This window comes from Vulpes lagopus, chromosome 7 (genome assembly GCF_018345385.1).
Source record: "Vulpes lagopus strain Blue_001 chromosome 7, ASM1834538v1, whole genome shotgun sequence".
NCBI lineage: Eukaryota > Metazoa > Chordata > Mammalia > Carnivora > Canidae > Vulpes > Vulpes lagopus.
In genome coordinates, this window is record NC_054830.1 from 68,771,719 (window position 1) to 68,784,107 (window position 12,389).

At 60.3% G+C, this 12,389-nt stretch overlaps 2 protein-coding genes across 2 annotated transcripts; one reads left to right on the forward strand and one right to left on the reverse strand.

Moving 5' to 3' along the window:
- Nucleotides 1-1,915: 1,915 nt before the first annotated feature.
- Nucleotides 1,916-6,104, reverse strand: ACTL7A (actin like 7A). Its single transcript, XM_041761698.1, is given in 3 exon segments — nt 1,916-2,165; nt 2,167-2,457; nt 2,459-6,104. Coding segments are annotated over 3 exon segments (1,431 nt in total). The 5' UTR covers nt 3,467-6,104; the 3' UTR covers nt 1,916-2,033.
- A 168-nt stretch (nt 6,105-6,272) lies between these two features.
- Nucleotides 6,273-7,493, forward strand: ACTL7B (actin like 7B). The gene has a single exon (XM_041761699.1). The coding sequence runs from the start codon at nt 6,273-6,275 to the stop codon at nt 7,491-7,493; it is 1,221 nt and encodes a 406-aa protein (XP_041617633.1).
- Nucleotides 7,494-12,389: the final 4,896 nt, after the last annotated feature.

The window sequence follows — 12,389 nt, forward strand, 5'->3', positions numbered from 1 at the left end:
TCAAAATGTGCTTTGTTAGAAGCACCACCTGGACAATCTCTTGGGAGTTTCTGGCTTTCTGTCCTTTCTCGTCTGTCATAATTAGTAGTAACTGAGGTGAGGAGAAGGAACATCGTAGTCACCAGGGAACCGTTAATACCCAAGACGTTGTAGGCAAGTCAAAGCTAGTGCAGTGGCTTCTTGGGACACTGTATTGATCTTGTGTTCTGTGCTCCGTGAGCCCTTGCCTGTGCTTCGCGCCTACATTAATCCTACTGGCTTGCTGGTGCCAGTCGGCCGTGCTTACCAGGCCTGGATCCAGGGCCGGACATTTCAGTCTTTGAGGCCATCTGGGCAAACCTGGATATTATGACAATGGCTCTGAAGGGCTTCTCCCTGGGGATGGTAGAGATGCCCTACCTCTCCTGTGAGTGCTTGAATGCGTGCATTTGACGTGACTACACCATGGGAAGGGACGCCGAGGTGACTTAGTAAGCGTCTGAGTCGGGTTGTGGTCTCAGGGTCGTAAGATGGAGCCCTATGTCAGGCTCCGCGCTTAGTATGGAGCCTGCTTGAGATTCTCTCTCCCTCTGCCCCTCCTCTCCTGTCTCTCTCCCTAATATAAATAAATCTTAAAAAAAAAAAAAAAAAGAATCATGTAAGACTTTGGGGCTCCTGTGTAAGAGAAGTCTAGCTAGCTCTGGTGATCATCTCCCAGAGGCCAGTTACTAGTATTTCAGTGTTTATCTCTGTTCTTTTACATCAGCTGTGTGAAGTAGGCATTTGGATTCAATTTTATTTTTTTTTTTTATTTTTTTTTAATTTTTTATTTATTTATGATAGTCACAGAGAGAGAGAGAGAGGCAGAGACACAGGCGGAGGGAGAAGCAGGCTCCATGCACCGGGAGCCTGATGTGGGATTCGATCCCGGGTCTCCAGGATCGCGCCCTGGGCCAAAGGCAGGCGCCAAACCGCTGCGCCACCCAGGGATCCCTGGATTCAATTTTATAGGTAAGTGGACACAGGCCACACAGGTGATAGTGAAATTGGGTTTCAAGTTAGAGTTTGAAGCCCATTTCTTTCCACTGTTTGATGCTGTTCCCTGCCAGTGTTCAGATGCTGAGGTTTAGAGATAGGGCAGGGAATGTTTTGGGAACTGTCCTAAAAAAATCTATGTTCCATTTACAAATGGCCCTGTAAGATGATAGGGAAGGGCCTCTCTGGTCTTAAGGGACTGTGTGTGCCTTCTGGCCCCTCAGTTGGGTTAGAATGACCAGCATAGGGCCGGTTCCCACAGACCACACCATTAGCCCTGGAACTGGCAGCCTCTATCCTGTGCCCATCCCAGATTCCAGCCATATATCTGATAGGTTGATGGGGAATCTAGTGGGAGACGAGCGCTGAAGAGTTGCCCGCTTTAGACAGATAGGTGTACCTTACTCATTATATGCCAGGTTTCACCAGCTGGTCACCATGATGGCTTGATAAGAACTGATACTGAGACATAAGTGACTGTTGGAACTAAAAGTACAGTGGAAGCAGGGATCAGACATCTTCATCAGCTCTTCACAAGCCTTCATGGAGCATGAAGTGTACTCTGCTGCTTTGTGGGAGACTGTACCATAATAGCATGCTTCCTGCTGTTTATCAAAAGGAATGTGCCTCTACGCCCCAGCAGCCCTGACTCTCTAATCTATCTTCTCCACACTCCCCTTCTGAGCAGATTTAACAATGCAGTCGTTCCTGAAGTGGGGAGTACAAAAAAGGGACAGTCGTTCTAAGCTTGTTTTTCCCAGGAGTGTTTACACAAGCAACACGTAATACAGGTCTGTGTTTCACACATACCCCGACTTTTGTTTGCCAGCTGTATATTTTAAGGCACCTGCTGCATATACGAACTTGCTCTTACCAAGTCAGGACACAGAGACACACGCTATGGAGGGAACACAAGGCTCGTTTAATACTGCAGGAGCAGACGTGGGCTCAGCTCCGTATGTGTAGGGTGGGTGCTCACCCAGCAAAGCCGACGCACGGCAACGATGCTTCTTCAGAGTTCAGAAGCACCTTCTGTAGAGGAAGAAAGGCCCATGTTCCTCATACTCAAAGCGGTGGACCCACAGTGGTTGGAAGCCCTGAAGTGACGCCAGGATGGAGCCGCCTGTCCACACTGCAGTGTCTCTCTCAGGGCAACACGTTTACCTGGGGGTTGTCATTGGGACACATGCTGCTCAGCTCCTTCTGCAGGCGGTTAGGGAAACCGCTGAGCATGGTGCTGCCCCCGCACAGCAGGATGTTCCCCATGAGATCCCGTTTGAGGGCAATGTCACACTTGTTAAGGCAGGACACTGTCTGGGTGTGGAGGCCCAGCTGCATGGACTTGATAAGAGAAGGCTTGAAGAACATTTCCGAGCAGAGAAACCTCTCCTGGCACAGGCTTATCTCCTTCCCGTCAGGCAGAGTGTACTGGATCGTGTGCACAGGTGGCTGGGACTTTCTTCTCTTCGATGGGGTCCAGGGCCACAAAGCAGCATTTCTTCTTGATGTCCTCCACAATGCTTAGCTGGTCCTCGGTGAAGTGTTTCCCCAAGTTATTCATCAGGCCCATCAAGTAGGCTGTGAGGTCAGAGCCCGCGTAGTCCAGCCGTCCGGTGATGCTGGGCAGAGGATAACCCTCGTAGATGGGGACCACGTAGGACACGCCGTGGCCAACCTCCACCACCAGGCCGGACGTCCTTCCGTAGGAGTACATGGACAGGCGGGATTGGTAGGCGATGTGCATGGCGGGAGTGCTGAAGGTCTCAAACAGCATCTCCGCGTACTTCTCTCTGTTGGTGTGCGGGCTCAGGGGTGGGTCTGAGACCAAGACCGCGTGCTCCTCTGGGGAGATCTTCATCTCCTTGTGGAAGAGATGTTCCCAGATATCCTGCACCGTATCCCAGTCCACGATGATGCCATGCCGCAAAGGGTTAACTAGCTTGAGGCGAACGTCTGCGTTGATGAGCTCCTTCCCCACAAACGTCTCCTTGCGATTGTCCCCGGTTTTGGCCGTCTCCATGTAGGGCTTGCCCACCGTCGAGGAGATGTTGTGGGTGGGCTTTGGCAGCCCGGCGAAGCCACATTTGCAGTAGCCAGTGCCAAGGTCCACGACCACTGCCTTGGTCACCTCTAACCTGGGCTTCTCCCTGACCGTCGTGGAGTTAGTAGGTTCTTCTGGCTCTGAACGGTTGCAGCGGACCCACACTGCCCGCTTTGCCGGGCCGTCCTTCAGGGAGGCCGTCTGGAGGCCGTGGGCCTGTACAGGGGCCTGTTCGCCGCCTCTCTTGGCAGGCCCATCCCCGATGATTCCTGCCTGCGGAGCCCACATGCTATCAAGAGCCATCTTGCTCTCAGAAAGTTCCTCGATCCCACTGGGGTCAAGGCCTGAAAGGCTTATCATCAGACGGCAACTTGGGAATTTCCCCAATGATGACATCACCGATTGTGACATAATCTGGTGACCCGGGGCTTTCTAGATACTGGGAACCTGTGTCCTGTGTCAGGGTGGATTTAAGGTAGTGTTTTGGAGGTGACTTCACCCTTTTCTAGACTGTGTAATAAGCCTGATCTAGCCAATCACTTATTTATTGAGCACTTGCTCCGTGCAGGGCAGCTGGGAGAAAAAAGACAAACTGTGCCCTCGTAGAGTTTACACTCTAGTCAGCAGGAGCTGGGGGGGAGAGGCAGTGGCCGAAACACGGCAGAAAATGGTAAGGGCAAGAGAGAAAAGGCAGGGAAGGGGCCTGGGGAGGGGAGCATGCTGCTGCTGCTTCCTCTACCTCTCCTCCCTTCTCACTCCCCCAAATAAATAAAATCTTAAAAAAAAAAAAAGTGTTACCTTCTGGGTTCGATGGGTGAACCAAGAGGATGAAATGGCATCGGATCTCGAGAGAACAGGAGGGCACTTTGCTCGATGCCTGGCTGCCTGAAAACTCACGTACTTGCCTCTGCTGTGCAGCAGGGGTTCGCGCAGGCCGCCTTGGGTTGTTTGACTTCACCTCAAAAGAATGTTGATGTGAAGACCGAAGGCATTTTTAATTTAGAATGACCCTATTATTTTTCCTTCTCAACCTCCGTCTTGAATTCGGACAAATGTGCGGCAGCCCCACGGCATTCTCATTGCCCTGGATCCCCGCAAGAGCCCGCGCTGGTTTTCCGTGGCTGCTCTAACAAATCACCACGTACTCAGTAGCTTAAAACAGCGTTGGCATCTCCCACTCCGGAGGTCCGGAATCCGCAGTCACTCTGCTACCTTCACCTACGTTCCTTGGCTTGGGGCCCCTTCATCTTCAAAGACCTGCCATCTCTCCCTTGACCTGACCCTCCTGACCCACCCTCTTACTAGGACCCTGGTGCTAACGCGGGGTAACCTCCCTGCCTCAGACTCCTCAACTCCCCTATCTGCGAGGTCCCTTTTGCCCCGAAAGGTACCATTCACACAGATCCCAGGGATTAAGGGTGTGCATACCTTTTGGGGGCCATTACACGCTCTGTCACTTGGCCTGTGCTCCCCACTAAGGCCTGCCAGGCCGTGTTTCACATGCTCCCTCCCGCCCCCGGCTCGCCCCCTTGGCCCTTTGTGTCATTGTGGGTGGGAGAGCTGCTGTGCTGGCTCAACGCCAGGCGCTCGCTCCATCTGGTCTCTAAGGCCCCAGACCCAGGGACCCAGGGTCCCCGCACGTCCTGCAGGCTGCAGTCACCGGACTCTCCACTCCTATTACTTCACCTGTCAGGATCTTGCACGCTCGGATGCTCTCTCTTAGCAAAGCCTTTCCCCTTAGCTTCTACGTCCCCCTTTGTGTCCCTTCTCTCTCCGGGGTCAGGACACAGTGTGGTACCGATGATGGGAGAATATGGAGACGCTTGGCGCACTGCCCCCAGAACGTTTCGCTCCTGGCATGCACGAGCCCCCATGCTTGGCACTAGCCATCCCAGGCGCTCGTGGGCTCCCTGGGGTCTCCGGTGCTGTCCTTCAAGGTTAGAGGCACCTACTATTACTCAGTATCTCAGGCCACGTTTGCTCCTCTGGCCCGAGGCTAGAAAACCATCAGGTGACTCTTGAAAACAACTCCGAGGCCCTCCTATAGGGGAGAAAGAAACCTGGAAAGGTTAGACCAAGAAACCCATTTCTCTTTGAGCTGGTATCCTTGCTCCGGCCTTTGGGACACAGCCCACCCTGGATTCTCGAAAGGAAGGTGAACCGGGCCCCTGTAATTTTAGCAGCTAGAGGAAGGAAGAGAGAGAATCTAGTAGGGCAAATGCCAAAGTACAGGTTTCTTATGAATCACCTGGAGGCGGTTTCCTTTTTGTTTTTGGAGGGAGGACAGTGTGGGTGGCGGCCGATCTAGTCATCTGACTGAATACAGTTTGAAGCGAGAGATGTCACAGGGTCAACGAGAGAAGGCCTCAGATGCTAAGAGGAAGACTTTGGGTTGAATGGAGGATGGATGGGGAACCACCCAAGTGGATGGGACTCTCCCTTCTCAACTTCTGGAGAACCCGTCCCTGCTCTTGCACACACCATCACAGCCTGGCTTCGGTCCCCCTCAGGTCTTACAGGACGGTCTTCAGTGGCCCTGCCCCTCAACATCGCAGCTAGACCCCAATGTTTTTCAAATTTTGTAGCAGGCAGATCTGACCGCCCTGCCCTTGCTTAAAGTGCCGTTGGGGCCCTGACGCTCTGGTGCGTTGGAGTTGAATGAACTTGAGTGAAAATACAAACATTTCAAGAGCTGTTTGCTCTTGGGCAAGTCATTAGGATTCTGAGCCTTCTTCTCCTCAGCTCTGCCTCCCTCTCAGGATCCTGGGAGGTAACAGGGAGGCACCTGGTACAGTGCCTGGCTTACTGGGGGGGGGGGGGCTCAGATATTTATCATCCCGGCAGCCAAGAGGCCGAGGAAGAAAAGGGTCAGTGGACAGGGCATCAGGGGCAGGGCGGTAAGGGGAGGGGGCAGCAACGCGAGCCCCCAGTGTGCTGGCCCCCGCCCCGTCTTGGGGCAGAGTCGAGTTAGGGGATGGCCGTGGGCGGGGGGGGGGGGGGGGGTGGAGGGTGTGAGGGGTGTGGGGGGGTGGGAGGGGGGGATCCGGCCTGGCCCGGCCCAGGCCCGCCCTCCCCGGGCTGCCGAATGGACCGGCCCTCGGTGACCTCACAATGCGGGGGGGGGGGGGGGTGCCAGGCAGCGCTGGAGGCCCAGCGGCTTATTTCTCCCCACGGAGCTCCGGGATGTGCACGTGAGAAAGGCGAGCCGCGGAGGCAGATGGCGGTGAGGAGCAGCCCGAGCCCCGCGCCCCTGGGCGCGGCTCAGGGTGACCCGGGGGAGGCGGGGGCGCTGCCGGGCGCCCCCGACGCCGGGCCCCGGGACGCGCGGGCGAAGGCCCGGAAGGTGCGCAGGATCAAGGCCCTGGTCATCGACCTGGGCTCCCAGTACTGCAAGTGCGGCTACGCGGGCGAGCCGAGGCCCACCTACTTCGTGTCCTCCACGGTGGGCAGGCCCTGCGCGGCGGCCGCCCAGGCCGGCGACACCCGCCCGCAGACCTACGTGGGCCACGAGCTGCTCCGCGCCGGCGCGCCCCTGAGGCTGCTGAACCCGCTGCAGCGCGGCGTCGTGGTGGACTGGGACTGCGTGCAGAGCATCTGGGAGTACGTGTTCCGCACGGCCATGAAGATCCGCCCCGAGGAGCACGCCGTGCTGCTCTCCGACCCGCCGCTCGGCCCCGCCGGCCAGCGGGAGAGGCTCGCCGAGCTCCTGTTCGAGGCCTTCGGCGTCCCCGCCCTGCACGTGACGGCCCAGCCGCTGCTGTCCGCGTACTCGTACGGCCGCACGTCGGGGCTGGTGCTGGAGAGCGGCCACGGCGTCTCGCACGCGGTGCCCATCGCCGAGGGCAACGTGCTGCCGGGGCTGCCGGGCCGCGCCGACTACGCGGGCGGCGACCTCACGCACTACCTGCTGCGGCTGCTCAACGAGTCCGGCCACGCGTTCACGGCCGAGCACCTGCACATCGTGGAGCACATCAAGAAGAAGTGCTGCTCCGCCGCGGCGCCCGGCCGCGAGCTCGGCCCGCGCGTGGACTTCGAGCTGCCCGACGGCCGGCGCCTGGCCGTGGGCCCCGAGCGCTTCCAGTGCGCCGAGATGCTCTTCCGGCCCAGCGTGGCGGGCAGCAGCCAGCCCGGGCTGCCCGCGCTCGCCGCCGCCTGCCTGCAGCGCTGCCGGGACGCGGGCCTCGGCGCGGAGATGGCCGCCAACGTGCTGCTGTGCGGCGGCTGCACCATGCTGGGCGGCTTCCCCGAGCGCTTCCAGAGCGAGCTGGGCCTGCTCTGGCCCGGGGACGGGCTCGCCGTGGCCGCCGCCCCCGAGCGGAAGACGTCGGTGTGGACCGGCGGCTCCATCCTGGCCTCCCTGCAGGCCTTCCAGCAGCTGTGGGTCAGCCGGGAGGAGTTCGCCGAGCGCGGCGGCGCCGCCATCCTCAGCAAGTGCTGAGCCCGGCGGGGCGGGGCGGGGCGGGGCGGGGCGGGGCGGGGCGGGGCGGGGCGGGGCGGGGCCGCCGCTCATAAACCCGCACGCGCACTCGCTCTCGTCTGCTCTGGCTTCCTTGCTCTCGCCTGCCGCCGGGGGGACGGGGGGAGGGGAGGGGGGAAGGGGAGGGGGTGGAGGGGAGGGGGGAGGGGAGGAGGGGCGGGGGGAGGGGAGGGGAGGAGGGGCGGGGGGAGGGGCGGGGGGAGGGGAGGGGGGGCGGCAGTACCGGCTCCCCGGGGCCCCCGCCCGGCAGCGCCTCCCCGACCGACCCAGCGCCCCCGCAGCTGTCGGGGGCCACGGAGCCAGGGGAGGCCCGGAGGCCCGGAGGCCCGGAGGCCCAGGGGCTTCCAGGGCGGAGCCAGCGCGGCCGCCTGCGCGTGGGCTGCGGTGACAAGACCGCGGGGCGGCCCCGGGGCTCAGCGGCTGAGCGCCGCCTCCGGCCGGGCGTGATCCTGGGGCCGGGATCGAGTCCCCCGTCGGGCTCCCCGCAGGGGGCCTGCTGCTCCCTCTGCCTGGGTCTCTGCCTCTCTCGCTGGGTCTCATGACTACGTAAGAGCTTAAAAAAAGAAAAAAGAGCGCGGCCCAGGTGGCCTCCAACAAGGACAGTTCATCTCTGGAGGCTGGAGCCCAAGAGCAGGCTGCAGGCGCGGCTGGATCCGGTGGAAGCGACCCCCGGGCTGCGGACGCGCAGCTGGCCGAGCTCTGGGGGGGCGGGGGCGGGGAGCGCGGGGGGCAGCACGCGGCCGCCTGCCGGGGGCCCTCCTGGCGCCCTCCCCCCCCGCCCCCGGGCAGCAGGGTCAGCACAGGCGTTGACCGCGGCGGCGGGAGGGCGCCCGGGGGCGGGTCACACCTGCGGCCTCCACGGCGGACGTGGGCTCCCCTTGGGGTCCGCGGCCACCCAGGCCGGTAGGGCTGACGCCGGAGCTCCGCGGCTCGGCCCGGAAGGTGCCGGTGGGAAGCTGTGACGGAGGGGGCTGGCCTGGTGGCCACCTGGTGGCTTCGGGGCTAAGGGACGCGCTGGGGAGGCCCCGGAGACTCCCGCTGGGGGGTCTGCCTGGAAGAGGGTGGCCCCTGCCTGTCGCCCCAGCCGCCCTTGACCCCGGGGCCCACGACCCGGCGTCTGCTGGGGCTGGGGCTGGAGTCCGCGCGGGGCTGGCAGGGACCTGGGCTCTTTCCCGCGGGGGGCGTCGTCCTGCGGGCCCGCGGATCCGCGCTTTCCCGAGCGCCAGCCCCCGCGGCGCCCCGGCCCCCCTCGCGCTCCTGCTGCCGCAGCGCCCCCGCGTGGCCATCCCGCGCTCGCTGCTCCCGCTCGCGCCCCAAGAGCCGCGGAGAGATCCTGGGATCCCGGGGCCCCAGGCGGGGAAGCGGGGCCCGGGGGCGCGGGGCGCAGGCGGGAGCGGGGCCGCCGCTCGCTCCCACGTCCTCAGCCGCTCCGTCCGCAGGCACCGCGGCGCTGCCCCCGTGTCCCCCGTGTCCTCCGTGACCCCCCGTGCCCCCCCATGTCCTCCGTGCCGCGCGTGTCCCCGGGTGGCAGAGGCTGTCAGGCCGCGGCCTCCTCGAAGTCCCTGGAGCCAGGCACAAGGACGCGGGGGGCTCCGCCTGGGCGCCCCCTAGCGCCCGGGGACCCGCCTGCGGGAGCCGCGCAGCCGAGGCGCGCTCGTCCCGGTCCCTCGGTCCCTCGGGCGACAGGGCGGCGGCCGGCGAGGATGCGAGAGGCGCCGCGGGACGCGGGGAGCCTGCCCGACCCCCGGCGGCGGGGCGGGGGCGGCCTGAGGCCTGCAGGTGCCCGGCGGCCGAGGGCCCCACCTGGCTGGCGCGGTCTGGGGCCCCTCCCGCGCCCTCGGGCCGCCCCCGCCGCCCCCGGGGCCCGCTCCGCCGCCCCCCGCCGCCCACTCGCGGGGCCCGGGCCGCCTCGCTCCCCGCCGCCACCTGCCGGCTACGGGGATGGGCCCCGGGGGCGGGCCCGCGGGCCCGGGCGCTGCTGCGACGCCGTTTGCGAGCGGGAAGGAGGCGGCGGAGCCGGTGCCGCGGGAAGGGCCCCCGCTGCGCCGGGCCTGGAGCGCCCCCTGCCGCCGCGCCGCGCCCGCGAGCTCAGCCTCACTGGGGGGACCCGGGCCGCCTTCCTGCCGAGGGGAGGCCTGGACAGCGGAATGTTAAGAGCAACACATCAACTTATTCCCCAGCAAACCGGCCACTACACACGACTTTTTATCAAGATGTAGAGTCGCAGGAACGCCTGGGTGGCTCAGGGCGTGACCCCGGGGTCCCGGGATCGAGTCCCGCCTCGGCCCCGCGTGGAGCCTGCCTCTCCCCCTGCCTCGGTCTCTGCCTCTCTCTGCGTGTCTCTCATGAGTAAAAAAATGTAGCATCACACGCTAATGCTCAAGTGCAGAAACCTAAGAACATCTACTGGCCGCCGTCCTATATTCTCTGGTTCAGATATTTGTCCCTGGGGTCTGGAGTTGAGCTCCTGAAGGGCAGGAGCGTCCTGATCGTGGTTTCTTGCAAGCCCGGCGCGGGGCTTGGCCTCGGAGATGACTCACCTGGGAGGTACAAGTCCCAAGTTATTGTCCCCATTTCACAGGTGAGGATGCTACGGCCTGGAGAGGTCCAGAAAGCTTGTCCATTGGGTGCAGCTGCCTGGTAAGCCAGTCCTGTGCCAAATCAAGGTTTGGGGATTCCCAAATACCCCCTTGCCTTTGTCTCCTCCCCGCAGGCAAATAACCGATTTCTTTTAACCAAGAAAAAAACATTGACGTAAAAGCGGCTCTCAAGTAATGAACAATTACGATGTAATTTCATGATCAGCTTGAGATACCAGAGTTAAGAATGCTGCCCTTTGGGGGATCCCTGGGTGGCTTAGCAGTAATTTAGCACCTGCCTTCCGCCCAGGGTGTCATCCGGGGGTCCTGGGATCGAGTCCCTCCTTGGGCTCCCTGCATGGAGCCTGCTTCTCCCTCTGCCTGTGTCTCTGCCCCCCTCTCTCTCTCTCTCTCTCTGTGTGTGTCTCATGAATAAGCAAATAACATCTTAAAAAAAAAAAAGAATGCTGACTTTTTAGCAAAGGAGAGACTTCTCTTGCCTGATTGCCGGAGACATAAATGATCAAGCACTAGAGTGACCTCAGGTGGTGAAAATCTACCGTTAAGACCCGGTGAGCGGCTGTCATCCTCACTGTCCGTCTGGGTAGCCTCACGCTCTTCCCCTAGTGGGTCTTACGGGCTCTGCTCTGGGAGTTTCCTGCATGAGATGGGTTTAAGCAATTAACCCTGTTATAACATCTATTAATCGTGTTCTACTTGACTCAGGTGGGTTTTGTATGAGATCCTACATTTTCCTGGAACGTAGTATTTCTCGATCAGTGGGGAGCAGGAGTGTGGGCCATTGGTTATGCTGGTGCTGGCTCTTAACACGGCCTGTGAGACTCCTAACTATATGGGGATTTTGCAAGCCAGACCCAATTTTTCATTTGTGTTGGTGGCTTGAACTGGGCCTGGTGGGCATATTGGGTGCCTTAGAAATCAGCAGGTGTTACTAATCAGGTTCCCCCAACCCCAGAGAGTTTGTTTAAAGGGGGTAGCTGGAAAGGGAGAGAGAAATGGTGGGCAGCGGAATGTCTCAGGAACTAGTTCCCCCCAAAAAACAACAACAACAACAACAAAAAACCAAATAACAAAACCAGTGTGGACTGTCCTAGATTGAATCAGTAGACCTGGGGAAGCACCTGGGAATCTGCAAGTGAGAAGTTCCCCCCCAGGTGATTCTAACGGAGACACCTAGTAGAGAAGCTGCTCAAAACACTACAGGGCTGGGGGATCCCTGGGTGGCCCAGCGGTTTGGCGCCTGCTTTTGGACCAGGGCGCGATCCTGGAGACCCGGGATTGAGTCCTGTGTCGGGCTCCCGGTGCATGGAGCCTGCTTCTCCCTCTGCCTCTTTCTGTGTGTCTCTCGTACATAAATCTTAAAAAAAAAAAAAAAAAAAAAAAAAAAGAATGGGGCCATCTGGGTTTGAATCCCAGTTCAGCCACTTAGCTGGTAAAAAAACACTACAGGGCACATGCGGAGCACAATGTAGATGTTCCGACGTAAATCAGAAGCTGCGGCATAGTGTGGGACAAGCCAAAGGGTCTGGGCGTCCAGGATGCTGCTCCTTCGGGTCATAACGTTGCTCACGACCTATTTAAGCCTAAGTCTTCCTCCAAGGCACAGGCCCGCGCCCGCCCCTCTGGACGCATTCCCTGGCATGCTCTCGAGCAGGACGCCTCCTCCCTGCAGGGCCGCTGCACTGCTGTGGCTTTGCAGCCCTGCCTTGGCCATTTTTATGTCTGCACAACTTGGTGGAAAGGACAGACTGTGTCTCTTCCATCTTTGAGTCCTGGTGGAGCCTTGGGTTTGGCGTGGAGCAGGTGCCCAGGGAAAAGTATGCTGCAGTTATTGCTCCTTGGCTCCTTAATTTCTATTTCTTGACGTTGTTGTTCTTCCTGTCCAGAACTCTGCAGGATCTCTGAAGAAAATATAGTTAGTTGGCCCTGTGGTGAACGGATGCCAAATAGGCAAACACAGAAAACACACTTAGACTGGGTTTCAGTGGGGTTGAATAAGGAATTGGTCTCCCAACATCCTCTGCTCCATGAGTGCCATACTCGGAGGCCCCCAGTGGGGTAGGGTCTGCAGATCCAGTGTGAAGATGTATCTTTATCCCCATTCAGAGCAGTGAGGTGGGACAAGGTGATGAGACATGGGGCTATCTGGTACTTACCTCCCTCCTCCTCCTCCTCCTCCTCCTCCCCCCTCTTCTCCTCCTTCTCCTCCAGTATTAATGGGGCCCAGGGAGAAGCTAATCTTCCACCTCCACTTGGA